This window comes from Melospiza melodia, chromosome 8, assembly GCF_035770615.1.
Source record: "Melospiza melodia melodia isolate bMelMel2 chromosome 8, bMelMel2.pri, whole genome shotgun sequence".
Taxonomy (NCBI): domain Eukaryota; kingdom Metazoa; phylum Chordata; class Aves; order Passeriformes; family Passerellidae; genus Melospiza; species Melospiza melodia.
The window spans coordinates 427,359-452,486 of NC_086201.1; the positions used below are offsets into that span (position 1 = coordinate 427,359).

Here is a 25,128-nt window from a genome sequence, read left to right on the forward strand (position 1 = left end):
TACTTGAGTATTACTTTGTTAGGACACCTTTCTACAACTTAATTTGTCTGTGTCCTTATGCTACAAATATATCTCTACCTTTCCTTAAACATGCCTGCACTGGTTTTAGCTCACAGGAGAAGGAACACATGTATTTGAATTACTGGGAGAAAATAATCACCCCTTCAGGCTATTGTGAATGAGAAATCAGTAAATGTTGTGCATTCTGTCACTCAGAACTGACCTGCTGTACAAAATGAGACATTTCACTGTCCAGGCTCAGGTGCACATGTGACATTGTCACGTCCTGTGCAGCACTGCAAAACTGACAGTGTGCTGGCATGTGCCCCCTGCCAGAGCACAGAAACTGGGTTTGAGTCTTTGCAGAACACTCATCAAACATGGCACAGGCTGCTAGCACAGTTCTGATCCAACACATTTTCAGGGTCCTTTGGAAAAGGAAAAAATGGGCTGACTGACTACTCCAAGTACAGGAGATGGCCTGGATAGAACATAGAGTTTCTAATACGATAAAATATTTTTTAAAACTCTGCTATTATCCTGAATTGCTTTTAATCAAACTAAATTAATTTAAAATTAACTAATTTGCTTTGTTTATGAAAAAGAAACCTATTATCACAGAGTCACTACGGTTTTCTGTTTATTCAGGTCTTAGTTCGTAATTGCAATAGCCTGGGCTCTGACCAGGTCAAAGTAAGGGATTAAAGGCACTTGGTTTCAGACCAAGTATAAAAGCCAAGTATAAAAATTGGAAGGATGTTCCAACTTAGGAACATCATGCACAGTTGAGGATGTGTTTCCAAGGTGTCTGCCTTCCGTGGTGTGGATTTCGTTGCTGTGCCATTGCCTGCTGACAATGAACTCCGTCTCTGGTACTGCTGGCTGTGCTCTCTGCAGCCTGTGGAGGATGGCAGCACAGCCTCAGAACAGGAGCCTCACAGTGCCTGGCTCTGCCCCTGCTCCCTGGCTGCAGTCAGCCGGGATCACCCGGACTGGTTCAAACTGGGCACAGAAAGGCCTCAGGATGCTTCAGTTTAGCACTGCTTTGTATTCCCCTGGGCAGGAAAACTGCCAGGGGCACACAAACTGTTTGACCTTAGGCCTGGCCAAGTGCTCCCCAGTCTTCCTTCTTGGCTTGGCACAGAAGCTTCCAGAGTATTTAATTTTATGTTTGATAACTCTGGAGTATTTTAAAACATGTATCACAATAGTCAGCTCAAGCAGAGTGAAAGAATTTCAGCATGATTTTTGTAATTTTTCAATAAACATGAAGGTCTGCTTTTTATTAAATGTTCTCCATATAAAAAGCAGATTAGGCTTTTTCCGTGGCACAGAATGACCACTGAACACTGCTGGTGTAGCATTTCTCTGCCTAAACTACACTGGACACTGAGAAAAAACTGGAAGCCTCTCTGGGGTACCCTCAGGCAGCCTTGTACCACACTCTCGGGATAAATCTGTTTGTCCTGCTAATTGTGATTGGGTTATTGACACAGAGGTCTTCACTAGCCACCAGCAGAACTATAGGTTTAGTTCTGATTGTTGCAGTTTATAGTACAAGTTTTATACTCCTTTGAGCTTACTAAAATTTGGAGACTAAAATATAACAATACATGTTTTATTGTAGTTGAAGCAGTTGTCTTGTCTGTATTTCTCTAAAGGCAAGTTCAGATTTGAAGGGCAAAAGGAGGGTAATTCTCCAAATTCAAAGCATGGCATTGTCACCTCCTGCAGAAGGACTAAAAGTGGCATCCCAACAAATATCTATAGCTCACATAAGGAACAAACTCTGCACAATAGTCTAAAAATGCCTGCAGTGAAGTTTGGAGCAGCACAGTAGTGCTGTGGGTAAAGTTCTGGAGTTACTGATGTGAACCTTCAGCTTTTTCCTTTTAAAGAAGGGTGCAAGTCTCAAGTATTTTTTCCTTTTTCCAGGGACAAGACTGGGAGTGAGGTGTTTCTTTTAATGGAAAGGGTTATAGGAAAGATTTCTTCTGCCATACGCAGATGTGAGAGAACATTTCTTTTGGCAAAGAAAATGGGGGAGAAAAAAGAGTACCAGGGCTATATAAAGCATGCTAGAGAAAATCTGTGGTCTAGACATGGAATCTGAAAGGTTAGCCAAGTTGTTTAAAAGAACAACTGACCAGCCAAAACCCACCGAGAAACAAATGAAAAAGCACAACCTCCCAAACTCCCCTTGCCCAAAGAACTCCACCAAAGAACGCACTGGAGTGAAAAGCACCCTTGTGTTTCGGAGGCGTTGTGCTGGGCCCGCGCGGCCTCGCCAGGTGTGTCTGGCGGAGCTGCGGCAGGTGTGGGCTGCAGGGCAGCACGGAAGGCGGCGGTGCCACGGCAGCGTTTCCCTGTGCTCGCAGGGTGCGGTTCCGACGGGCCCTGCTGGAGAGGCGGCGGCTGCAGAAGAAGGAGCTGGCCCTGCTCCAGGCCCGGCAGCAGCAGCACAAGGAGAAGCGCCTGGAAGCGCTCCGGCAGCAGGTGGGCAGGCCCCGGTGCGCTGGCTGCGGGGCGGGCAGGGATAAGAGAACAATCTCTCAAAAGCGGAGAAGGGAGCCAGGTAAAAGGCACTTGGGGCTGACCAACAGCAATTCTCTCCTCTTATAAATCCTGTGTCCTTGGAGCTCTGACAACAGGAACATTATGACATTAAATGTACTGTAGGAGCTGCTGATATCTGAGAGGAGATAGAGACGGTTTTTTACAGGTTGGATGTGATTTTTCTTCTGTGATTTTTTCTGGGTTTTGTTTGTTTTAATAACCTTAAGTCTGCCTTGAGTCTAAGGCAAGATTTATGAGTAATTTATATTCTTTTTAAATTCTGGAAACTTGCACACCTTGGATGACTTTTCTTCAGAGATATTTGAGTCTCTGAAACTTTTGCACATTACTTTTAAAAAGACACCCATAAAATGCTTATTAATGCTTCTAATATAGTAGTAAAAGTAGTGCTAGGGTTATTTTTTCATACTGCTGACTTTTGAAAGAGTAATTTTGTCTTAATTTACATTTTTGTGTGTAATCTCCTTGTTTTTTCCTCCAAAGAGGCTGGTTGGTAGTCATGATCTGTTGAGCTCTTCCCACTGAGTCAATTCTCTTGCCAGAGTAGAAAATGCTTCTAGAGGGGCCTTTGCCTGGATGTTGATGTTACCACTTCATTATACTTCTCTGATCAACATCTATTCTTTGTTTCACACTAATGAAATGCTGCTTCATAAAGTATGTACAATGTTTGTATGGGGAGGGTGGGAAAGGTCTTTACTAAAGTCATTTGGCCTCTAGATTTGGGCAGCCTGTTAATACAGAGGTGATATTTTATTAAAGAGATGGACTACAAAATTATCATATGCAATTTAAAGTATTTTTTTCTGGTTTTAGCCATTCTTCATATGGGCTTCTGACTTAAGCTATTTTGCTTATGCATCTTTCTGTATTTCCAAAGTAGTATTAGCCTGTATCTGAATATTTTAACACAAAGAAAGCAAGCAATGAAAAATATTAACTCTGGCACAATACAGTGTCTGGGAGTCTTTGATATTGATCTAGCCACAGGAAATTACACAGTTAAAGCAGATGCACTTCAGAAAAAAACAGAGTTGTATTATTTGGGGCATATAGCTCAATGCTGTTGCCTGTGACTATGTAAAATTGTGAGTTATCACCCTGAACACCTTTGTTTGCATTGAAAGAAAAAGAAGAAAGTCTGGAATTGTGGGTATTGCAGAATTTTGAGGCTGCTGGATCCTTGTAGAGACCGGGTTGGACACTGGAGCTCATGCCAGTGTCTGTTGGAGAGCTCAGGGTTTCAGTATAAATTTATAATTTATACTGAAAAATGAATCTGCAATATGAAATTGAAATTGAATTGCGCTTCTCCCTCACACACCCTTGCTCTGTGCCGCTGTTACAGGGTCACTGCAGAGACAGTGAATGATAGTGCTCTCAAAGGGTGTGCTCCTGACAGTGACCTGCTCTCGCCTTAGCTCCACACAGACAGAGTAATTGTGACTTTCATGCTGTGTCCCTAGGTTGCCATTGTTGCAGAATTAGATCCTGCCAGAGCAGTGGCTGACACGGTGGCGTCGAAAGCTCGGATGGGCATTGGAGCCAACGAGGAGGTTGAGCTGCAGCAGCCCCTGTTCAGGCTGCACACCTACAGCGAGGAGCAGGTAAGGGGCTGCAGTCGTGCTGGGTAAATGAATCAGGAACTGAACTGGCTGTACTCGTGTTTCAGGGCACTCAGGTTGCTGAGGAGGCTGCTCCCTCAATTTCAAATGAACTCAAGGAACATCCTGATATCTTTAAATTCTCTCACTCTTCCCTATCTGTTCAATGTATTTGCAATTATTCCCACTCTGGAATTTCAAAATTATTTATGAAAAGAGAAGAGCTATGGTACAATTCTGCAGTGTAAAAGTTTTCTTTTGACACTGAATAAGATGAAATTCAACATTGTCTACAGCTAAAGTTATCCAGCACTGCCCATTTTAAGACATTTTAAAGCTTCTCAGTTTGGTAATGGAAAGATGTGGGTTTTGTTTGGTTATTAAAATTCCCCAAATCTGACCAATGTACAAGGTTCTGACAAAACTTAAAGATGCTTTGAACATGTATATTTGGGTCCTATGTCTTAATTCTCAGCATGTTCTCTCTGTTTCAACTCCACACAGGTTTGGTGCTGCTGGGGCTGCAGTATGTGATGCCAACCCAGCACATCCCCATGCTCCTTCCTGTGCTGCAGGGGCTGAGGATTATGTTCCCAGCGCTGGTGTCAGCAGCTCTGGGCACTGGGGAGGTGATGCTGGAACTGGAACCAATGTGTTGCTCTTCCTTGTACTTCTATGCAGTCCCACTGCACGCCATGCAACAGGATTGGAAAGAGGCTTACAGATTTTGTCAGAAAAACTTCTGACAAATTCCAGAAGTAATTTCCCTCCGATTAATTGTTGTTCTGACAAATGGAAGTGGCACTGCCATGTAAGCACAAGGTGACACTGTGAGAAAAATCATAAAGGCATTTAAAGCACTTGGGTTCTGCAGGAACAGCCAGGAGGAGACTGGAGTCTGTGCTGCACTTGGGGCTGTGTGCATGGAGAACATGGGGAAAGGGAGCAGCTCCTCAGGGAGCTTTTTGGCTTCTATTGATCATTGCTGTGGTTTTTTTAACAGGTCATTTCTGACCCCAGGCTCCGTGTCGAGCTCGCTCTCCGAGAAGCTGGACTGCATAAAACACTTTATGCGAGAGAGGTTTTGTCAAAACTTCCACCACCGAAGCTTCCAAGAAGAGACACGGAATCTACAGCTTTTAAAATGTAGAGCACGTCCCATGAGAGGGGCAGAGCAGCACCAGGGCTCTGGTCTGGCCCACGATATGCAAACCCTAAATTCCCTTTGGCTGTCCTAGAACTGCTCAGGTCCCTGGCCATGCAGCCATTCTCAAGCCCTCGCAGCCTTTCTGAGCTGGGAGCACCACGTTACACCTGCCCTGTGTGGGTCTGGAGAGGCTGGGCTGTGTGCTGTTCATGGCATTGCCCGTGTCCCTTGACTGCGAGCAGGGACACCGCGCTCAAGGAGTCCTGCACACAGCCCAGGCCAATCTGATGTGCAGCATCTTGAGTAGGAATTACTGGGATTTAATTGGCAGCAGAAGTCCAAAATAGCTTAGCACAGCAGTTACTTTAGATTTTATTATGTTACATGAATAAATCCCACAATTTTCTTTCCAGGTTTCTTGAGAATTTGATTTTTTTAGTTATAAAATCTTCATTGCCATGAATGTTTCTAATATTCCTTGAATTATGATGAAACATAAACCTTTGTCTATATTTAGAAGGCAACTTGCTGCATCATATTTACTGCAAACCATTCATTCAATTTCATATTGCAGTTTAGTTTTTATATAAATTATAAATAGAGCTGGGATCTTTATTTTCTGGTGTGACAGACTCCTGAGAGTGAGCACAGGGTCAGCCCAGAAGCAGCATAATCCCAGTGTTGCAGCTGAGTTTAGTGGGGAAATGCTGCAGAGCCTGCCCTGAGCTGGGGCAGTGATGTCTTCTGGACTCAGCCTTGGTGTGCTTGTGCTAAAATTACAATTCTGTGAATATTTGTGCTTTTTATTTTGGTATCTCCTTTGGGGAAACTCGTTATTTTTAAAACACACTTGGACACCACACAGCCAGCTATTCCTGTGGGGATATTCCCTGGATATTCCTGTGGGGAGACCAGCAATTCCCAGAAAGGCATCATCCCAAACCTAGGCAATTGATTTTTTTTTCCCTTGCCTTTTAAAGCCAATCTACAAGATAAAAAAAATTGCACCACTGAATTTGAGATTATAGTTATCATATTTTATAAATACCAAGATGTTAATGAAAAAGAAAGTTTAAAGGGAACAGATATTGGTTTTTGAAATAGTGGGCACAGATTTTTAGGCTGAGACTTGTGGTTGTTTCCACATCCGTAATGTCTCAGGGTAGAGACTGAGTAGAAGTCTATAGAAGTCTGGGCTACCTCAGTGCAACGGTAAGTCGGGGCCTTTAGTGATACAGTGAGGCCAGAAGGATTTTTGGGGGGGGTTTCACAAAATAGTGGAGCATGGAGAACATGCAGGGCAGTAAAAGGGTGTTTCACACAGCTGCTCATGCCAGGAGAGCTCTGCAGACCCCTTGGCTGGTCACAAATACGGATTAATTTTCATGTTATTTACTTGAGTTTTGTCTTTACTCCTTCCTGGAAGATCGCTGCGGACAGGAGTGACCCTAGCAGGACAGTCCTTCACGGCGGCTGGAGGCACGAGTGAGGAGTCTGCAGCTCTGTTCCACAGCCTGAGCTTGCTGCCAGCGCAGACGGTGTCAGGGCGGTCCCGGCCGCGCCGCGGTGTCCGCTGGCTCCGGGCAGCCCGGGCCCGCAGCTCTACCGTTCCGGAGCGGGCTCCGTGGGCCGGGCCGGGCCGGGCCCCGTGCTGCCGCCGCCGCCTCAGTCCGTGCGGGTGAGCCCCAGGCGCTTGCGGATGAAGGCGGCGATCAGGCGCTGCGGCCGCTGCTGGTACTCCCACAGCACCTCGTGGGACGCCCGGATCTGGTCCCCCTCCAGCCGGTCCAGGAGAGTCACGCACACGACGGCGGCTGCGGGGGGACGGAGCGCGGTCAGCCCCCGGCTCGGGCCCGCCGGGCCCTCACGGCCCCTCGTGCCCGGCCCTCAGGCCCGGTGCCGGGAGCCGCGGCTCCGCTGCCCCCAGACCCTCAGGGGCTGCGGCAGCACGGCCGGGACGGGGCCAGGAGGGCTTGAAGGGAACGAGCTGGTGGTTTGTCCAGCACGCACTCAGGTCTCCTAATGCGCACTTGGGTTTTACTGAACTATGAAATTTGCTTTAGTGTTCTTTTCTAGGTAAAGTCATTAAGGATGTGTGTTGGGCCCTCTGACACAGAACAGGATCCTTGGAGGGGGTTTAGTCCGTGTGTGGGGAGGAGGTGGAGGTGACAAGACTCACCTTTGAGGCCACACAGTCTACACAGGGCAGCGAATGCACTGGACTCCATCTCAATATTCCTCACACCGGCCTCATAAGCCCTCCTTAAGTACTCCAACTTTTTTTCACTGGAAAAAGAGCATAATGCACCATCTAATCTTCCCTGACCTGGAAAGGAAGCAGAGAACTGCTGTTGGCCTTGCATGGCGTCATGGAGCACAGTTGCAAATGGCAAGTCCAGCAGTGCCCACATTCTATCTGAGGCACATAAAGTTTTCCTGTGAGCAGCTGGTTAATTTGTATTCCCCTCAGCGTTAAAGCCAGCGAGGTGTGTGTCTGTGTAGGGGAAAGAATGACGCAGGTTTCAACATGGATAAAAGGTGGAGTCAGCCCTCAGCAGGGAGGTACCAGTGGATGCTGTGCTCTGTGGGGACAGGCCATTGCTGCATATCAGCTGGGAAGGTCTGCCAGGTTCAACCCCAAAAATGCCAACTGGCTGCAGAAGAGGTGCAACAAGCTGTGCAGAATGGGAACACTGAGGAGAGGAAACCCCTTTAATGTGGGTTTAGTTTTTCTGCAGGGGCTGCTGTGGATGGAAGCTGGAACTGCTTGCAGAGGCATTCCTGGTGCGGGCAGCACCAGTGTGGTCAGGGAGCTGGTCCCAGGGCACTGGTGCTGCCCTAGTGCAGCTCCAGGTACCGCTGCAGGCAGGACTAACGCTGTTCAGTGAGGGCAGCCATCCCGACCCTCTCCTCTGACCCCTGCGGGGGCCCTGCCTGTCCTGCTGTGCGCTCAGAGCACACCTGTGCCCCGTGCAGCTCCTCCTCTCACACTGTCTGAAGGCCCTGGGGCAGGCAAATGCTTACCTGTGGCTGGCCAGCCTGGGCCGCCCTTCAGTTTATTACTGCTCCTACTTTAATCCTCTCAAAGGGCTTTTTGTTTATATAAAATATGGACTTGAGCAATACACAGATGGCTGCATCTGCAAGCAGATCTAAAGGTTTATAAATAGTGCTCAGATTATTAATTCTTCATTTATTATGTTTCATCTAGTCTGCAATCAGCATTTAATTTTGCAAAGGAAATGGTTCCAGAGTAACCAAAGTTTGTTTATGGAAATCTCACAGGCAACCTAATGTTTTCCTAGTGTTTGGTAGTTCTGTAGTGACAGTCTTGCTGTAGGGGAGCAGCTTGTGGCAAACTCAGCAAGGTGCAAGCAGTGGTACTGTGTGTTGTGAGGGTGCCTCCTGCTCTGCCTGGGCCCCCCAGCACCACGTGGGTCTCTGCCTGCAGCCCTTCTGCGGCCTGGGTTCCCTGTACAGCTTTGTCCATGGAAGAGTGGAAAGACTTGGCATTATGTATGGTGAGGAGGAACAGACAAAGCTGGTTTTACCTTCGTAGAAGTCGTAGGTGCACATGGTGTGGCCAATGAGCGTGGGGAAGTCGGGAATGTCCCTGCTGCAGGCGAGCAGCTCCTCCGCAAGGTCCTTGTCCAGCTCGGTGCTCCGCACCACCACATCGCCCAGCACCACCTGCTCAAAACGTGGCTGGAAGGAGGAGTCCACGGCCGTGTCAGTGATCACAACAGACCCAGCCTCGATCCCTGTAGAAATGGAAGCTGAGCTTGCCAGAGCTCACAACACCTGTGTCCTGCTGCCAAACCTCAGCACGACAGGAAAATCTCAATAGAGCTCTTGCAGGGCTCTTCTTTTCAGCGAGTAAAGAAGATGTCAGAGAATAATTGAAATTCATGAAGTAGCACGGATGTACAAGTAAAATGTACAGAATCAGCACCAGGTAAGTGATTGTGAGAATGTGCTGAGTGACAGTTTAGCTGCTTCTGGCTTGCAGAGATCCTGTACCCCCTACCAGCTTGTGCAGGGATGGGCAGCGCCACTGCCTCAGCCAGGAGACACGGATTCATTTGGGTCACCTCTAATCCATGTTTTCTGTTTGGAAAGCTACACATGGCTGTAGTGGAATCAAGGCCTTTGTGCACTCTGAGGATGTCCACTCTGCCAAACGAGTTGCTACAAGTTCTCTGGGTTTCACCCGAAAAATAATACCGTGATGGCTATTTAGAGACCTGGAAAAATGCTAAAGTTCAGAGCTGCATGACTTATTGCTGAGAGTTCTTTTTAATAATAGCTGTTTTGGTCTGAAGAAAGACCATGTATTGCTTACCTAAGCCCCCAGAAGTACCGATGCGTATAATAGTAACGTCCCGGCATTTTGCGTGGTGCAGCAGTTTGATCAGCTCATGAAGCATAATGGAGATGGAAGGGATGCCCATTCCATGCTGTTGGAAGGAGAGAAAAGAGAAACATCAGTCCACGAGGCTGCAGCAGGTGACAGGTACATGACTGCAACAAGCTCAGGGTTAGGCTGTGGCCTCTTCTGCTGATGATGCCAACAGCAATTTTTTTGAGGGGGAAGAGACATCTTGGGGTCTTTTTAGTCTGTCCAGGTGAGGTGTCTAATCTGTTCTTCTCCCCTCGATGCTTTAAAGGTTCTTCGAGTTAGTAGAGCTGGTGTTCATCCCTGGGGACCCTGTGTGGGCACACAGATGGTGCCCGATCTTCAAGGAGGGTCCACAAATACATCCCAACATCTGAATGCTCCCAGACCTTCCCCATGCATTGCCTGTCCTTACACCATGTGCTGACTCGCACTTTGTTGTGTCCTGCTTGTGCTCTGGGAGTGGTGAACTACATCAAGAACAACCTGAGCCTTCACTTCTCCATGTGCCTTCCAGCCTGTCCTCACCCCACACTGGAGCATCTCTGCAACATTGCTGGGCACAATGGACAATGGAAGGGTTTGTGTCCCTTGCTGAGGAGAGGGTCAGGTGTTTGCTGCGTGCCTTGCAGGCTGCCTGTCCCTCTGCCCTGCTGCCCTTGTGTCCCCAGCCCCTGCCTGGCTACCAGCTCCCCACTGCTGGCCCCGGCTGGTTCCCCTGCTCCATGGACAGTGCTGCCCCACTCCCATCTCTGCTGCTGCTCCCAGGGCAGGCAGAAGTTCTGCAGGCCTGGAGCTGCTGGGGCTTCTGCTGCATTGGCCCGGTGCTTGTTGCTAGGTCATCTGTCTTCTGCTCCATTGCTAGACCAACATCCTTTTCTTAGCTTTACTTTTAAGTACAAAAAGTGTTTGGTGCTGTGGAGTTTGGTTTTTCCTCTTGAAAGTGCCTCACATTTTTTTGGTTTTGCTATCATCTTCAAAAACCTGAAGGAAGCATGTATGGAAGCACCATTGATTAAGGTACACAGCCTGTTTTTGTGTTGCTTTGTCTCCTTTCTCTTTGAGCTGTGAGAGCAATGCTCTGTTTGCCTAGTATCATGTTTTAAATATGAAATCTTTTTTCATGTTGTTATTCTGGAACATCCGCCTGGCTTATTCGCCGATGCCTAAAAAATTAATTCTCATTGTAAATATTCAGAGCTGGAATCTGTGTTCCTGCCCCTGTATGTTTGAGCTCAGTTGTGTTTCTAAGCAACTTGCAGAAATGTGATGTTGGCAGCAGCTCTGCATGATGCTTCTCAGGGCGACCATGTGCTCTGCCCCGTGTCCCCTTCTGCACTGGCCAAAGCTGGTGCATGGCCACGAGCTCAGTGAGGGCTTGCTTCTGGCCATGTCACTGCTGCTGCCAGGCTGGGGAACAGCAAATCTTGTGACAGCTCTCCCCCTTGGATCCTCTCAGATTGATTCCCTTGGTCAGAATTCGTTTGGTTTTTTCAGAGGACGAAACACGAGCTCTGTTGTGTGAGTGATTCCATCTGCTGTGAATCACACTTCAGACTAATCTTGTGCCTGAAGAAATGGTGTCAGGACCAAACTTTTAGGTGTGAGTGCTCCACAGCACAGCCTGTGTTTGCTTTTTCCTTTGTTCAGTGCCAAAAATCCTGCTCTAAAAGAATAATTAATAATAAGGCCAGCTTTTTCTTTTAGAGCTGGTATCAATGTAATGCTCCCAGCAGCGTTTCATAGTTATGTGTAGTGAGAAGTGGTTTTGCCTCCCAAACTGAGCAGAGCAGGACATGTGCGTGTCTGTTGTTGATGCAGCCCTTTCCAGGTGCTGGGGAATGCTATTCAAACAGGAGCAGCTTTGCCATGGCTGAGGTTGCACTGGTGGCAGTGGCTGAACGGTGAAAGGAGGAAAAGGCTCTGCTGGTGGGTGCTGGGGGAGGCGAGGGCATGCGAGGGAGAGGCCGTGCCAGCCCCGTCCCTGTGCCAGCAGCAGCCCCGGGCCCCGATTGCGCACACAGAACTCACGCTGATGGAGAGCACGGGCCCTGCCCGGTACATGGCGTAGCGGTCCGAGCCCGCGCAGATGTCAGCCACGTCCTCGCCGGCAGCCGCCAGCCCCAGCTCCCGCTGCATGAACTGCGCGAACGCCCGCATCCTGTTGGGGCTGCCGCCCACGCACACAAACTGCAAGGAAACACCAGTGAGGAGTTGGTGCTTGGCCAGAACAGGTACCCCCCGTCAGCCTGAGCGTGGCGGTGTGGCTGTGCCACGCACGTCTTCCCAGAGAAGGCAGCAGGATGGCCCTTCCTCACCATCAGTCAAGGGACAGTGGAACACCTGAGCGTCATGAAACCCAGGTTTTCACTCTGGCAGGGGGGCGGCTGCCCTGGGTCTGGGCAGCCATACAGCTGTACGTACTTGGATATCACTCCTGGGCAAGAAAATCTAAAATAATTTCACAAATTTGAGCTGGTAGTATCACCGGGGATAGCAAAGCAAACCCAGATGTTGGAGGAGCTCATTGGTTAATTTATTCTATGAACAATGCTGACTGCAATTAGTGAGCACTGCTGATGGCACAGAGGCTATAAAGTCAGGGAGTAAAAAGGACAAATTTTAAATATTGAAGGAAAATATGCTCTCTGAGGGTAGGAGGAGGGTGAGAGTGCAGCTGCCAGGGCAGTGCTGATCCTGCTGCCAGGGTACAGGGCACAGGAGCCCACGCTGTGCTTGCAAGGCTGCTCCAGCCCTGGGCACCGAGGCTCTTCCCCCACACAACCAGGGAAAGACTCTGGTTTGGAATTAAAGAGGATGCCATCATGACAAGTCAGTTTTGACAGCAGGTCTCAGCCAAAACTGATATGACATTCTCTTTCCCTTGTCTCCAGTAAATGATGATCAAGATTCTTTGGACAAATGCCTCTTCTGTCTGTCCTCCAACATGGGGCCAATATTAAATCGGGTTTTACAGAGCTACAGGTTCTTAAAAAGATAATTTTCTGTTGTGGTTTCTGCCCAAAACAAACAAGGACAGACAACCTCCTTGCCCGGGCTGGTTTGGCTGCGGAGTCCCTTAGCTGAGCAGCCAGACCCCACCCCACAGGAGCTTTGGCAGCAGTGGGGCCCAGCGTGGGCTGGCAGCACCATGGGATGCACAGATGCAGAGCCTGTGCAGGGGGAGCTGCTGCCTCGCTTTTGGACCTGCTCTTTACCTTTATGTCCCCAAACATTGCTGGCAGGTTGTGCGTCTTCGTTCCCAAGTCCAAGTGGTACAGGACATCCTCCTCCATCAGGTCCAGATGTGGGTTTTTAACAAGGACAAGCCCATTCCTGCAGGGAGACAACAAGGAGATCAGTTGGGGCACCAGGCAGTGCCCACAGGGAGGGGGACAGGCAGAAGTGGGGCACAGGGCAGCCTGGAAGTTCCCCAGCCCTGGTGTTGGACAAGGGATGACACAGGGACAAGCCAGCTGTGTGTGAGTTTGGACCAGCTGTCTTTCTGCTCCAGGTAACCTCTTTGACATGTCTGTTATTATATCTATGTATTTGGCAAAAAATATGTCTCAGTATTTATAATTTTTTCAATGGCTACCTTAGCTCTTTCCTTCATAGGGTTTTGCCAGCAATGCCCAGGGGTGATATACTGTGCTATTTTCTATGTGAAAGTTTATTAAGCTCTTAGCAAATCAGGATTTCACACTTGTCCCAAATAACTGCCTGGCAGGGTGAGTGCAGACACTGCAGGCAGCCAGAGGCCAGCTTGCTGTCTCTTTCCACCTGCTGTAAGAGATGGGAAGCAACTAACAGTGCAGGATACTCTTATAAATGAGGCCTAAATGAAACCCGGAGAGCATTTTTCTTCTCTTATTAAAACAGATTCAGATGTTCCCGTTACTCACCCCGAATAACTTGTTGTTTCGGTCATAGCGGCTCCGCCAGAGTCAGCTGAAGGCGATACCCTGCCTGTGAAAAGGTAAGGAAAACACTGCCTGTGTTCTCAGCTGTCGAGGTTTAGAGTCAGAAGAGGTTTCTAGGGGCTCTCCAGGGGGTTAAATACCTCCTGTGCTTTGTGCAGCTCCCAAGGTCAACAGTGGCCAGGCCCTGCCGCCCACTCCTGCATGCCAAGCTTCCTCCTGGGCTGGCATGGTTCCTCCCAGACTGGCTTTTTGGGCAGGTGCGTCACCAATAACCTTGACTGTGGCCCTGGGGCCGGGGCCAGTGACCTGCTGGCCCTCTGGTGACGTTGTGCCCTCTGGCCGGTGGGAAGGGCACCGGGCACGTGGCTGCACATGTGCACCTGGGGAGATGGTACGTCCGAGCTGGATGTTGCTATGCTCCCACCTCGGGCTCTGTTTCCTTGGCCCTGGGGACTGAAGGACACTGACAGCCTGGCCACTACTGCTGGCCTGGACACTTCTGTCAGCTGAGCCATTCTCTGGCCCCAGTAGGTACAAATCCAAAACGTCCCTGCATTTGTCTGGGGTGCACAAAACCAGAATTTGGGCTGTAGCCAACCTCCAGCCCTGCTCAGAACAGCTTTTGGACCACCAGGCTGTCCTGGGGGGGCTAATTTCACTCTCAGCAATGCCCAGACAGCACTCACTGTTGGCTCTCGTGGTCCACCCAGCCCTGTCTCAGCCCAGGAGCCTGTCAGAACAGTGCTCTGTGTGCCAGGGACAGCCTTGCACAGCTCCCTGGGACAGGGCAGCCCAGGGCAGCCAGAGTCCTTGTGGGACTGTGGGACGAGCGTGTGATGCTCCTGCAGGGGCAGGAGGAGACTGGAGATACTGGTCCTGCTTCCTGTCCCAATGACAGGAGACACTGCCCTGGAAGATATTTCAGGCAGCTGCTGGAGGGGCAGAACCTGGCATTTGCTGTTGGCCTCTGGGAATTGACAATGGAAGCTCTGATAATTAGAGAAGGCATAGGTAATTATTGGGTGAAAGCACATTGTGTGGGGCTCACTTGCACCCTGCATTCAGGCAGTGATGTAGTCCTGCTTTTCTAATGGGGAGGGACAGAAATTGTTGTTACTAAGGAAGTCTTTCCCTGAGCAAATGCCCATTTTGCTACCCAAATTAACTTTAAATTGCAAAACCCTGGATAAAAATAAGCCAACACTGCAAGCCAGTGGCCTGGGAACATGCAAATTGGGTGTCTTGCCCAAGATAGGGTCAGGATAGCTCTGAGAAGGGGAAGGAGCTGAGCTCTCAGGGATATTTCAGGCTTGCTGGAGTCATACCAAGGCAGACTGGAAGGATTTCTCTGCTCTCCTTCCTTGGATGCTGTTCACATATGCCTGCCAAAAATGACTTATTACTGATGCTCCATAGCACTCCTGAAGAATGAGGATCTGGAGACTCTTCTCCCTTTCAAAAAGCACCAGATTTCTGTGAGTGGCACAGAAAAAGTTTCCTTGGGGCTGCAGGCACCTTCTGCCTGCTGGAGTCACTTGGTGTGATTGCTGTGGTTTCAGGGACACAGCACATTGTGCAGTGGGCTCCATGCAGGGCTTCCAGTCGTGTTCAATGAGAGTTACCTGATCTGGGAAACCAGCAGAAGGTTTGCTGCTGTTTGCCAGAGGTGGCTGCTAGTGCTCTGGGGGAGTGGGATCAGGCTGAGGCTTCCTGTGGATCTCCTCCTTCTCTGGTCCTATTTGGTTGGAGGAACACGAGGCCCTGGCCCTGCACCTACCTCCAGCAGGGCCGGGCCAGGCTTTCATCAGGGGTGAAAGGGTTCAGCAGAATGGTGGATGGATGTGTGGACAGATGGACAGACAGCTGGACACCTGAGTGACTCTGTGGCAGGGCATGAGTGTTCCCACATGCTGCCTGGGCTGGTAAAGGCAGTGCTTCCATGTCTCCCCTTTCTCTGCCTCCCTTCCATGCAGAGTATTTCTGGGCATATCTGGAAGGGTCCACACCTGCATGGTTCAAACCATGCCACGATAAAAGAATTTTCCCAAGCACATGGACAAATTCTTAAGTATTTTCTTATGAGAAATAGTGTTCCAGCACAACCAGCTGGGACATCCCTGCCTGGTGGTCAGCAAAGCCCCTGCCCTGCTGCAGCCTCTGCCCCTGGTGTGCTCAGTCCCAGGCAGGGACCTCCCCTGTGCTGGCAAAAGGAGCTAGATTTTGGAGGGTGTTCCTGCTGAGTGAGCAGGGACAGAGTCCCCTGGAGCCACAGCTCTATCTGAGAACTGGCGGGCAAGCAATGCTCCTATGGTGTTTGTCCCTGCTGTGCCCAAGGTAAAAGGAGCCAGGGTGTTCTGTTTAAGTAAACATGATTGCACCAAGGGAAATTGTTGGATTGTGCTTTTGACTTCCTAGAAGTGACGTTGAAGAGAAGGGACAGCAGCCATCACCATGGCCATTCAGGTTTCAGGGCCTGTCTGGCTCAGGTCAGCTCCCTGCCTGGCCAGTATGAGCAGCCCCTCACCTTTGGTTCCTGTGTCTGTGATTATTTTTCCAGGGTTGTTCTTCTTTGGGATGGCTTTCAGTAAATCCCAAACTGAAGTGTGGCTGTTCTTTTTCTACCTCTGCTGCTTTGCATGCCAGAGGCTGCGGAATGGAATGGAATGGAATGGAATGGAATGGAATGGAATGGAATGGAATAGAATAGAATAGAATAGAATAGAATAGAATAGAATAGAATAGAATAGAATAGAATAGAATAGAATAGAATAGAATAGAATAGAATAGAATACTGGACTAGGATAGGATAAAATACTAAAATAAAATGCTTTCAGTTGAAAGAGACCTGCAGTGCTGATCTAGCTCAGCTGCCTGCCTGTTTCACTTCCTGTGGGGAGGTGGGGATGGTGAGAAGCAAAGAGCACTGCCCCAAGTGAGTGTTTGTTTGTGCCTGATTCAGAGCTAAATCCAGCCTCTCCAAGTGCCAGGCAGTGGAGCTGTTACCATATGTGCTAGAGGATGACAAATAAAGCACGATGAAATATACGCAGAATAACATATGGCAGTGTAGACAGGCTCTCGGCAAGGGAAGAGATGGGGAGAGCCAGCGCCCCCCGCGCCCATCCGACACCCCTTGTCATGTTAAATGCTATTTTAGAACAGACAGCGATGGCAGCCTGTGCGCGGCAGGGAGCTCGCACCCGCCGTGTCCTGCCAGGCTCTGCAGCCTCGCTCCCTGCGAGCCCCGGCAGCTCCTGCTCCGCTCGGCTCGGCTCTGCCTTCCCTCCCGCCGTGCTGCTGCTGGAGCTGCTGCTGGATGAGAGGTTCCAGCAGCCCGGAGCTCAGCCCTGTCTGTCTGTGGCGCCGGGTCGGGCTGGCCAGGGGGGCAGGTGGTACCCGTCGCGGGAGTGAGCTCCTCCACCGCCACCCGGCAGGGCACTGAGCCTGTGCCCGTCCAGCCTCGCAGCTCTGCTGCATTAGCAGGGAGCTGTTGGCATGTGAGCCTGTGCCCGTACAGCCTCGCAGCTCTGCTGCCATAGCAGGGAGCTGTTGGCATGTGAGCCTGTGCCCGTACAGCCTCGCAGCTCTGCTGCATTAGCAGGGAGCTGTTGGCATGTGAGCCTGTGCCCGTACAGCCTCGCAGCTCTGCTGCATTAGCAGGGAGCTGTTGGCATGTGAGCCTGTGCCCGTACAGCCTCGCAGCTCTGCTGCCATAGCAGGGAGCTGTTGGCATGTGAGCCTGTGCCCGTACAGCCTCGCAGCTCTGCTGCCATAGCAGGGAGCTGTTGGCATGTGAGCCTGTGCCCGTACAGCCTCGCAGCTCTGCTGCATTAGCAGGGAGCTGTTGGCATGTGAGCCTGTGCCCGTACAGCCTCGCAGCTCTGCTGCATTAGCAGGGAGCTGTTGGCATGTGAGCCTGTGCCCATACAGCCTCATGGCTCTGCTGCCATAGCAGGGAGCTGTTGGCATGTGAGCCTGTGCCCATACAGCCTCATGGCTCTGCTGCCATAGCAGGGAGCTGTTGGCATGTGGGCATGTGCCCATACAGCCTCATGGCTCTGCTGCCATAGCAGGGAGCTGTTGGCATGTGAGCCTGTGCCCGTCCAGCCTCGCAGCTCTGCTGCATTAGCAGGGAGCTGTTGGCATGTGAGCCTGTGCTCGTACAGCCTCATGGCTCTGCTGCATTAGCAGGGAGCTGTTGGCATGTGGGCATGTGCCCGTACAGCCTCACAGCTCTGCTGCCATAGCAGGGAGCTGTGCCCGTACAGCCTCACAGCTCTGCTGCCATAGCAGGGAGCTGGGGAACATCCACAGTGCAAGGCACGTCCTGTGCATTCCTGTAGTGACGAGTGCTGGCAGTCGACATCAGAGAGCAGCAGAAGCACCGGAGTGTTTTACCTGACAGGAGGAAGGCCATGTGCCAGCAGCACAAAGATTTCCTTACCCAGCCTGTTCTGTGGAGCCAGGAAAGCAAAATGTGGATTTTTATCAGCTGTTTGCTCTGGCTCCATGTTTTGCCTTGTTTATTATTGGTATAAAGCTGCTCTTGGCATTGGGAGCAGACAGTAAAACACTCCCCAAAGGAACCAGGCTCCACAAACCCTCGGGGCACTAGAGTAACTGCAGCTTGTCAGGACATGTTTCCCCTGAGGGGAAGCACTACCGCAAAGCCATTTATTTCAGGCAGAAATCAGCTGCCTGACCTGCGTCGCTATTCAGGATTTATTCGGGAGCTGCTGATCTGCCAGTCCCTTGTCACTCCACAGGAGGGGCTGGGAGTGCTGCTGCTCCACTGCAGGAATGTTCCTTAGAGTTGTGGACAAGTCGCTCTTCCCACCATTCCCTCTCTGCAGCCTTGCCATGGCAGGTGGGATTCACCCTGGGAACAGGCAGGGATTTGCCTGCCGTGCCCCAGGGCAGCTGGGGGGCTGTGCCCGTGCTCTGGGTGTCCTGCCCTGCTGGGCTGCCCAGGAGGTGAGGACACCAGGGTGTCACACATGTCTGCCCTTGCAGCCACACGTCTGCCCTTGCAGGTTCAAGGAGCACCAGGCTGGCCCCGCACACGCCTTGGAAAAAGGGTTCTGCTTAGGTTTTAACTCAGTTTCTGGCTGGGGTTGGTGCTGTCTTGCTGCTGACTTGCTGCAGGAGCAGCTCTGCCTGGCTCCACAAAGATTGCTGCTGCCCATCCTGGACAGACGCCTTCCCTGGCCCCACATGGATCCACTTCAGCAGGAAATGTTGCTTCTGGCATCTTGCTGCTCCCAAGGCTGAGTTCCTTTTGTGCCTGCAGGCAGGATGAAATTGGTGAGAAGGAAGATGAGCAGTGGGCAGTTTGGCACCAGGGGCGTCTCATCCGCTCTGGGGTAGGTTCCCCCTTGCCTTCCTCCATGCTGCCTTTTGTTCCCATCACACTGCAGGGGTGGGTGAGCTGCTCCAACCCTTCCCACCCCACAGGGATGGGTGAGCTGCTGCCTGCTGGGAGTAGCCACAGAGGTTTGTGTGAATGCCCAGTTTGCTGTGGCAGAGCAGGGGTGTGGCTCCAGAGACTGGCTGTGGTGGGAGCAGACACGGAGTCAGATCCTGCAACCTCTCTGCTTGCTCCCTTCTGCCCAGTGCTTCTCTGCTCTCCAGATGGTGCCTGGGTTTTTTTCTTCCTTTTTCTTTTATTTTTCTTGCACGGGTATTTTTATCCTTTTGTCTTTCACTCTTTGGGCTTGTGGGTGCCTCTTGCAGCCGCTGGTGCCTGTGGGTGCAGGCAGGAGGGAGGGCTGGGAGGAGATTTCGGCCACAATAAGGCAAATGAGGCAAGGCCTGAGCACAGTTCATGAAGTCATGAAGTTCATGAAGCTGCTTGTCAAGCCCAATCACGTCTCAGAAACAGGACAAGGACCAATTTCCCATCAGGAAACATGTGGAGGCTTGGGTGGCTGAGCCCCAGCGCTGTGCCCCCCAAGCTGCCCTCCTTCCCGTGTGCCCCACACGGATGGAGTGCCCACAGCTGCTGCAGGGCTGGAGCATGGCAGGACATGGTCCTCAGCCCTGGCACTGTGGTGTGTCGGTGGCAGCTCTGCGCCACCTCACGTGCTGGATTTGCCAGGATCTGAGCTCACTGAGCACGGCTGTTCAGACACTGTCCTGCACTCCGTGGGGGATCAGGGGCTTCCGTGCAAGGGCAGACTTACACTGGCCGCACTCTTTCAAAATGAAGTGTCCAGACCCTACTTCATCTAACTTCATTCTGATGGAAACAGCTAAAGGGAAAAAAGAGGACGCAATTTATTCTGCTGGTGCTGGTTCTGCCTTTCAGTGCCCTGTGGAGATAATGGAAGACTCCAGCAAAACCATCCCTGCTTTTCCTCCCTCTTCCCTGCACTCAGGTAAACCAAGAAGGCTTGAAGTCTGTTTTTTTTTCCTTTTTCAAATGATTCCTTTCCTTTTCCCCGTGATTATAATATTTATTTTTTTTTGTCCCCATGTCCTTTCTTTTCCTCCAGGAAGACTGGAGAGGGAGAGTTTGCTCTGCACCTCTCCCTGACCTGCTGTCATGCTCTACCAGCATGGAGACTGAGCCCCCAGGCACTGGGCCAGCACAGGGCAGGCAGAGACGATGGGGCTGGAGACAGGTGGGAGAAGCATGATAGGGGTTAAAAAGAATCACATGAAAATCAAAGTGGTCTCTTGCAGCCTTCAAGACAGTTCCCTGCCTTTCTCTGCAGCTCTGAGGACCAAGGACCTTGATGCAAGTATGGGATGTGGCACCTCCATGCTTCGCCAAGGTTTTTGAGGTTTAAAACCACCATGCTCAGGCGTGCACACGGTGGGGCAGGCTGGGTGGGATGGCACTGCTGGTTGTGCTGCCAGAGGAGATGGTCAGCAGGAGCATCTCTGTGCTGGGCCCCCTCACTGGGCTGAGGCTCCTGTGGGTGCCCAGTGGGCTCTGTGCAGGACGGCCCAGCTCCTTCCTTAGCCTGTCAGTGGTGGTACTGCCTCACTGCTCGATGCCACAGCTGTTCTAGCTACGCTGCATTTCTGATACGCAATAATAGTGTGCATTTTCCTTGTGTGGAAAGGTCAGGATCAGAAGCAAAGCCCTGCAGTGCAAGGCAGGCCTCTTCAGCATCCTGCATGGGAATGCAAAACCACTTCATGTCAGCAGTGTTTGCACTGGTCTGCAGAGTGTAGGAAGAGATATTCTAAAATACCTTAATTGTGATTTAAATTACGGGCAGAGAGCATTAATCCCTGTCAGATCTGGAGCACATAAACCTCTGCCCATCTGCAGTGGGATGTGCAGTGCTGCACGCGGGGCCAGGCAGGGATCCCCTGCAGCTCCCAGGCCCCTCCTGGTGCCGGGAGGCTCCGGGTGGATGTCTGTCCGTGTGTCCCAGAGCCGGGCACTCGGAGTGGAGGCAGCTGCTGCCCCCCCATCCCTGCTGCCCCCCCGTCCCTGCTGCCCCCCCGAACCTGCTGCCACCCCGTCCCTGCTGCCACCCCGTCCCTGCTGCCACCCCATCCCTGCTGCCACCCCGTCCCTGCTGCCCCCCCGTCCCTGCTGCCACCCCATCCCTGCTGCCCCCCCATCCCTGCTGCCACCCCATCCCTGCTGCCACCCCATCCCTGCTGCCCCCCCATCCCTGCTGCCCCCCCATCCCTGCTGCCCAGCCCGTCCCTGCTGCCCCCCCATCCCTGCTGCCACCCCGTCCCTGCTGCCACCCCGTCCCTGCTGCCCCCCCATCCCTGCTGCCCCCCCATCCCTGCTGCCCCCCCATCCCTGCTGCCCAGCCCCGGCGCTGACGGGCAGCAGTTCCTGCGGTGCCTGCCTGAGTGCCCAGCGAAAAGCGATGGCTAACGAGGGAATTAATGACGGACTCTGCATCCCGATTACCGGGAGTTAATTTTCAGAGAATATTTCCAGGCGCCTTTGAGCATCTCCGGCTCGAGACTGGAAGAAAGGAGACAGGTGCCACCTTGTGTGGAAACGTTTCTCCATGCAGCGAGCACAGACAGAATTCCTTTCCCCCTTTCTGTTTGGTGGCGTCATTGCAAGCTCCTCCCAGAGGCAGAGCGCAGGCAGCCCTCGAGCAGCCCCTGCCCGCTGTTGAGAGGCGCTCAGCTGCTCGGAGCCTCGCCGGGCGGAGGGCGCTGCTCGCTCAGCTACAGCCAGCGAAACCCCAAGGAGCAGGAGGGGCGGCCAGAGGCTGCACGCGTGCGCTGGCACCCTGAGACCCCCGGCGTCCTGGGCTGGTCCCAGTGTGGGCAGCAGGGGAAGGGGGATTCTGCCCCGCTGCCCCTGTGCTCAGGTGAGAGCCCACTGCAGAGCTGCCCCAGCCCTGGGCTCCCACATCACAGGGACCTGGAGCTGCTGCAGACAGCCCAGAGGAGCCAGGAGCTGCTCCAGGGCTGGAGCCCCTCTGCTCTGGGGCCAGGCTGGGAGAGCTGGGAATGTTCCCCTGGAGAAGGGAAGGCTCCAGGCAGAGCTCAGAGCCCCTGGCAGGGCCCAAATGGGCTTTAAGAGAGCTGGGGACAAACTTTTTAGCAGAGCCTGTTGTGATAGGACAAGGTGTAAAGTAAAAGAGGAGAGATATTCAGATTAGAGATTAGGAAGAAGTTCTTGGCTGTGAGGGTGGCGAGGCCCTGGCACAGGGTGCCCAGAGAAGCTGTGGCTGCCCCATTCCTGGAAATGTGTACACAGACATGTCCCTGCTTCCCATGCCCTCACCCAGCTCTCCGTGTGCTCTGGAGCTGAGCTGTGGCAGCAGCACCCTGCTATGTGCCACACCACATTCCAGCCATAGCTTATCCCACAGGAGAGCTGTGCTCCCAGACAGGACCTGCAGGTCAGCAGCCAGCTGGATCGCGCTGGGCTCACCCGGGGAGGAGGGCACGAGCCAGGCTGCACCTTCAGCTGTGCCAGTCTCAGAAAAGCTGAAGAAATCTGGGCCCTCCCAAAGTGTTTATTTAAATACAACAGTGCATCTCATGGCACACTGACTGTGCTGGGCTGTCTGCCCTCTGATACACTGCTGCGTTATTTCGGTCACTTCCAGTATGGACAGACATTCTCCCCCTGTCCCTTTCCAGCTGTCCAGAAGCATCACAGTGAGCAGTCTTCAGTTCCCTGTGCGGAGTCAGACGATGAAATACTTGTCTTCCCCTAACCAGCCTCTTAATTGCTACTGGAGAGGAAAATAAACTTGATGCCTGGCTTTAGGAGAACAAAATGCTCAGAACTGTGCTCACTACGCCTGCTGCCCTCAGCCTGTCCTCCCTATCAGCTGCTCAGGCCCTGTCCCTTGCTGCTCTGAACCCACTCCTTGTGCTGTGGAGGCATCAGTCCTGGTCTGTGCTGGAAGGTATCAGGCTGAGACCACGCATCCAGCACCTCCCTCCTGGGTCTGCAGCTCATTCTTGTCCCCTGTGTCTGCTCTCAGGGTGGAAGAGCACATGTCAAGGCTGCTCCAAAGTACTCAGTATGGTTTTCCAGCTCAGAACCTGGCCACTGTCTCCAAGCAGAAGCAGCCTGTGACAGAGAGGTGCAGGTGATGAGACCCTCCTGAGCCCACATGAGATGGGGAGTCTTGAGAGACAAGTGGAAGATGAAGATGCTGGTGGCTGAGATGGCTGCTGGCGCCTGCTTTGCTCCTGCAGAGGTGAGGGCTCCCTTAGTTCAACCTCAGGGAGAGAGATCTGAAGACTGGCTCAAAAATCTGCAGGTTAAAAAATGGGATTTTTTCTGTATTGTCTGACTGCGCCTTTGGTGTCAGCATCTCAGGCTGCTTGCTGTGGCCCTAAGGGTCAGAAGCGTCTCTTGTTCTGCGCAGTCCCTGAGGTGCCAATAGTGTCCAGCACCTATGGCTTTGGGATGACCCTAAGCCACTGGGGCCAGGCTGGGAGCCACAGCTGTCCTTCTGCTGTGCCCTGGTGCAGGTGGATCAAACCAGCTCCATGAGGTTACCCTGGCAAAGGGCAGATAGAACAGGAGCAGGAGGAAGAGACTCCTTGGTAACAGCTGAAGGTGCTTTAGGCTTCCTCACAAGCCAGGAACACCTTTATTGGATAGCTGTGGGGCTGGGGCTTTCTGCTCCCGAGTCCCCTCGCCCTTCTCCCTGCTGGGAGCAGGAGCACCCCGGGGCGCCGCAGCTCCGAGAGGCGGCGAGGGACGGGCCCCGTGCGGCTCCGTGCGGGCACGGTGCGCTGTGCCTGCTCGCCACCTCTCCTCTCGGGCCGGTTTCGTGGGCTGGCAGCCGGGGCTGTGGAGGCAGCGGCACAGGCGGGACGGAAACGGGCACTCGGAACCACGCTCAGCTGCTGCCGGTGGCTGGAGCCGTGGCGGGCTGGTGACTGAGCCCTGTCCTTCTCTCTCCTCCTCTCCACCCCATGGGCCAGTCCGACAAACTCTCCCCGGCCCTCGGTGTGCCGGCACTCGGGGTGCAGCCAGCGCCGGAGCGCTCCCGGAGCCCAGCGGGATGTGCCGGAGCCGCAGCCGCTGCCGGTGCCGGCCGCCCCCGAGCTCCTGCTCGCCCGCTGCCGCCCAGCCGGGGACGGCCCCGAACGAGCCAGGGAAGGCTTTGGGAGCCTGCAGCTGGGGCTGGCAAGGGGACACGAACAACATGTGTTACAAGCCCTGGAACTTAAATATTTTGCTGCTATAAATGTTAGCAACGAGAGCTCTCGTTACATTTAAATGCCAGATGACAGAAGCAGAGGCCAAAAAAAGCTCCTTCCCAGCCAAGCAGAAGGAGAGGGGGCGAGCGCGCCGCCGGGGCCGGCGGGACACAGGGCTGGCGCTGGGGACACCCGCTGTGGGCAGGAGAGGGCACGGGGCAGCCTGGCTGCCGCGCCCCCATGCAAAACGGACTGCTGGTGCAGTGCTCAGCGTGATGGGCATGCACCGGGCAGCGCAGCCAGCGGGGCACCAGGCCCGGGGTCCGCGGGAGCCGCCACGGTGGCCCGGGACGCAGCCCCTCCGATCCCGCGCTGGGCGTGTGACATGGAAATGAGTTTGCCGGCACTGCCACCCTGATGCCCCGCGCCCGGTGGCTCCGGGGTGAGAGTTCCATGGGCAGAGCTTTGGCCTGCAAAACCTCCCCCCCTCAGCTGAGGAATAGTTTTCATCGTTTATGTTTCAGCGTAATTTCAATAAATTCCAGTTGGCTGTTCCTGAATAACACCCAGAGCAGAAATGAACTGTGCAGCCTTGTGAAGTGAATCTTTGCAATTAGAGAACTCGAGCACTTTTTGGTGGGTGTTTTGCTGAAAACAAAGCACCGCATGTGATGGGCTTGGAAAGCACAGGACTAATTACCAGTGCTATTTTAAAAAATGGCATGAAAATGAGTTATGCTGCTAATGCTCAGATGCAAGAACATGGTCTGCTTAATTTAATAATACTGTGTAATTTGTGTAAAACCAAATTGGTAGCAATTATACATTATTGTTAATTACTTGGAGCTGGGTTCTCCTCGCTGTGCTGAATTGCAC

General features: G+C 52.3%; 2 protein-coding genes and 2 long non-coding RNA genes across 4 annotated transcripts in view; 3 read left to right on the forward strand and 1 right to left on the reverse strand.

The window, feature by feature from the left end:
• Positions 1-5,957, forward strand: part of CCDC148 (coiled-coil domain containing 148) — a 49,790-nt gene extending 43,833 nt beyond the window's left edge. Inside the window, exons 13-15 of the mRNA XM_063161471.1 lie at positions 2,379-2,496; positions 4,044-4,184; positions 5,185-5,957. Coding sequence (XP_063017541.1) covers positions 2,379-2,496; positions 4,044-4,184; positions 5,185-5,331 — 406 coding nt within the window. The 3' untranslated portion in view covers positions 5,332-5,957. The remainder of the gene's footprint in view (positions 1-2,378; positions 2,497-4,043; positions 4,185-5,184) is intronic.
• Positions 5,958-6,343: 386 nt separating this feature from the next.
• UPP2 (uridine phosphorylase 2) lies at positions 6,344-13,787 on the reverse strand. Its single transcript, XM_063161473.1, has 7 exons — positions 13,630-13,787; positions 12,943-13,060; positions 11,756-11,914; positions 9,671-9,785; positions 8,880-9,089; positions 7,508-7,654; positions 6,344-7,142 (listed from the first exon to the last, which is right to left on the reverse strand). The coding sequence occupies exons 1-7, from the start codon at positions 13,653-13,655 to the stop codon at positions 6,994-6,996; spliced, it is 924 nt and encodes a 307-aa protein (XP_063017543.1). The 5' UTR covers positions 13,656-13,787; the 3' UTR covers positions 6,344-6,993.
• Positions 9,729-10,856, forward strand: LOC134421077 (uncharacterized). The gene is made up of 2 exons (XR_010028516.1): positions 9,729-9,841; positions 9,996-10,856. It is a non-coding gene; the product is annotated as an uncharacterized LOC134421077 (long non-coding RNA).
• Positions 13,788-19,714: 5,927 nt separating the features above from the next.
• On the forward strand, positions 19,715-20,338 carry LOC134420941 (uncharacterized). Its single transcript, XR_010028465.1, has 2 exons — positions 19,715-20,024; positions 20,146-20,338. It is a non-coding gene; the product is annotated as an uncharacterized LOC134420941 (long non-coding RNA).
• The last annotated feature ends 4,790 nt before the right edge of the window (positions 20,339-25,128 follow it).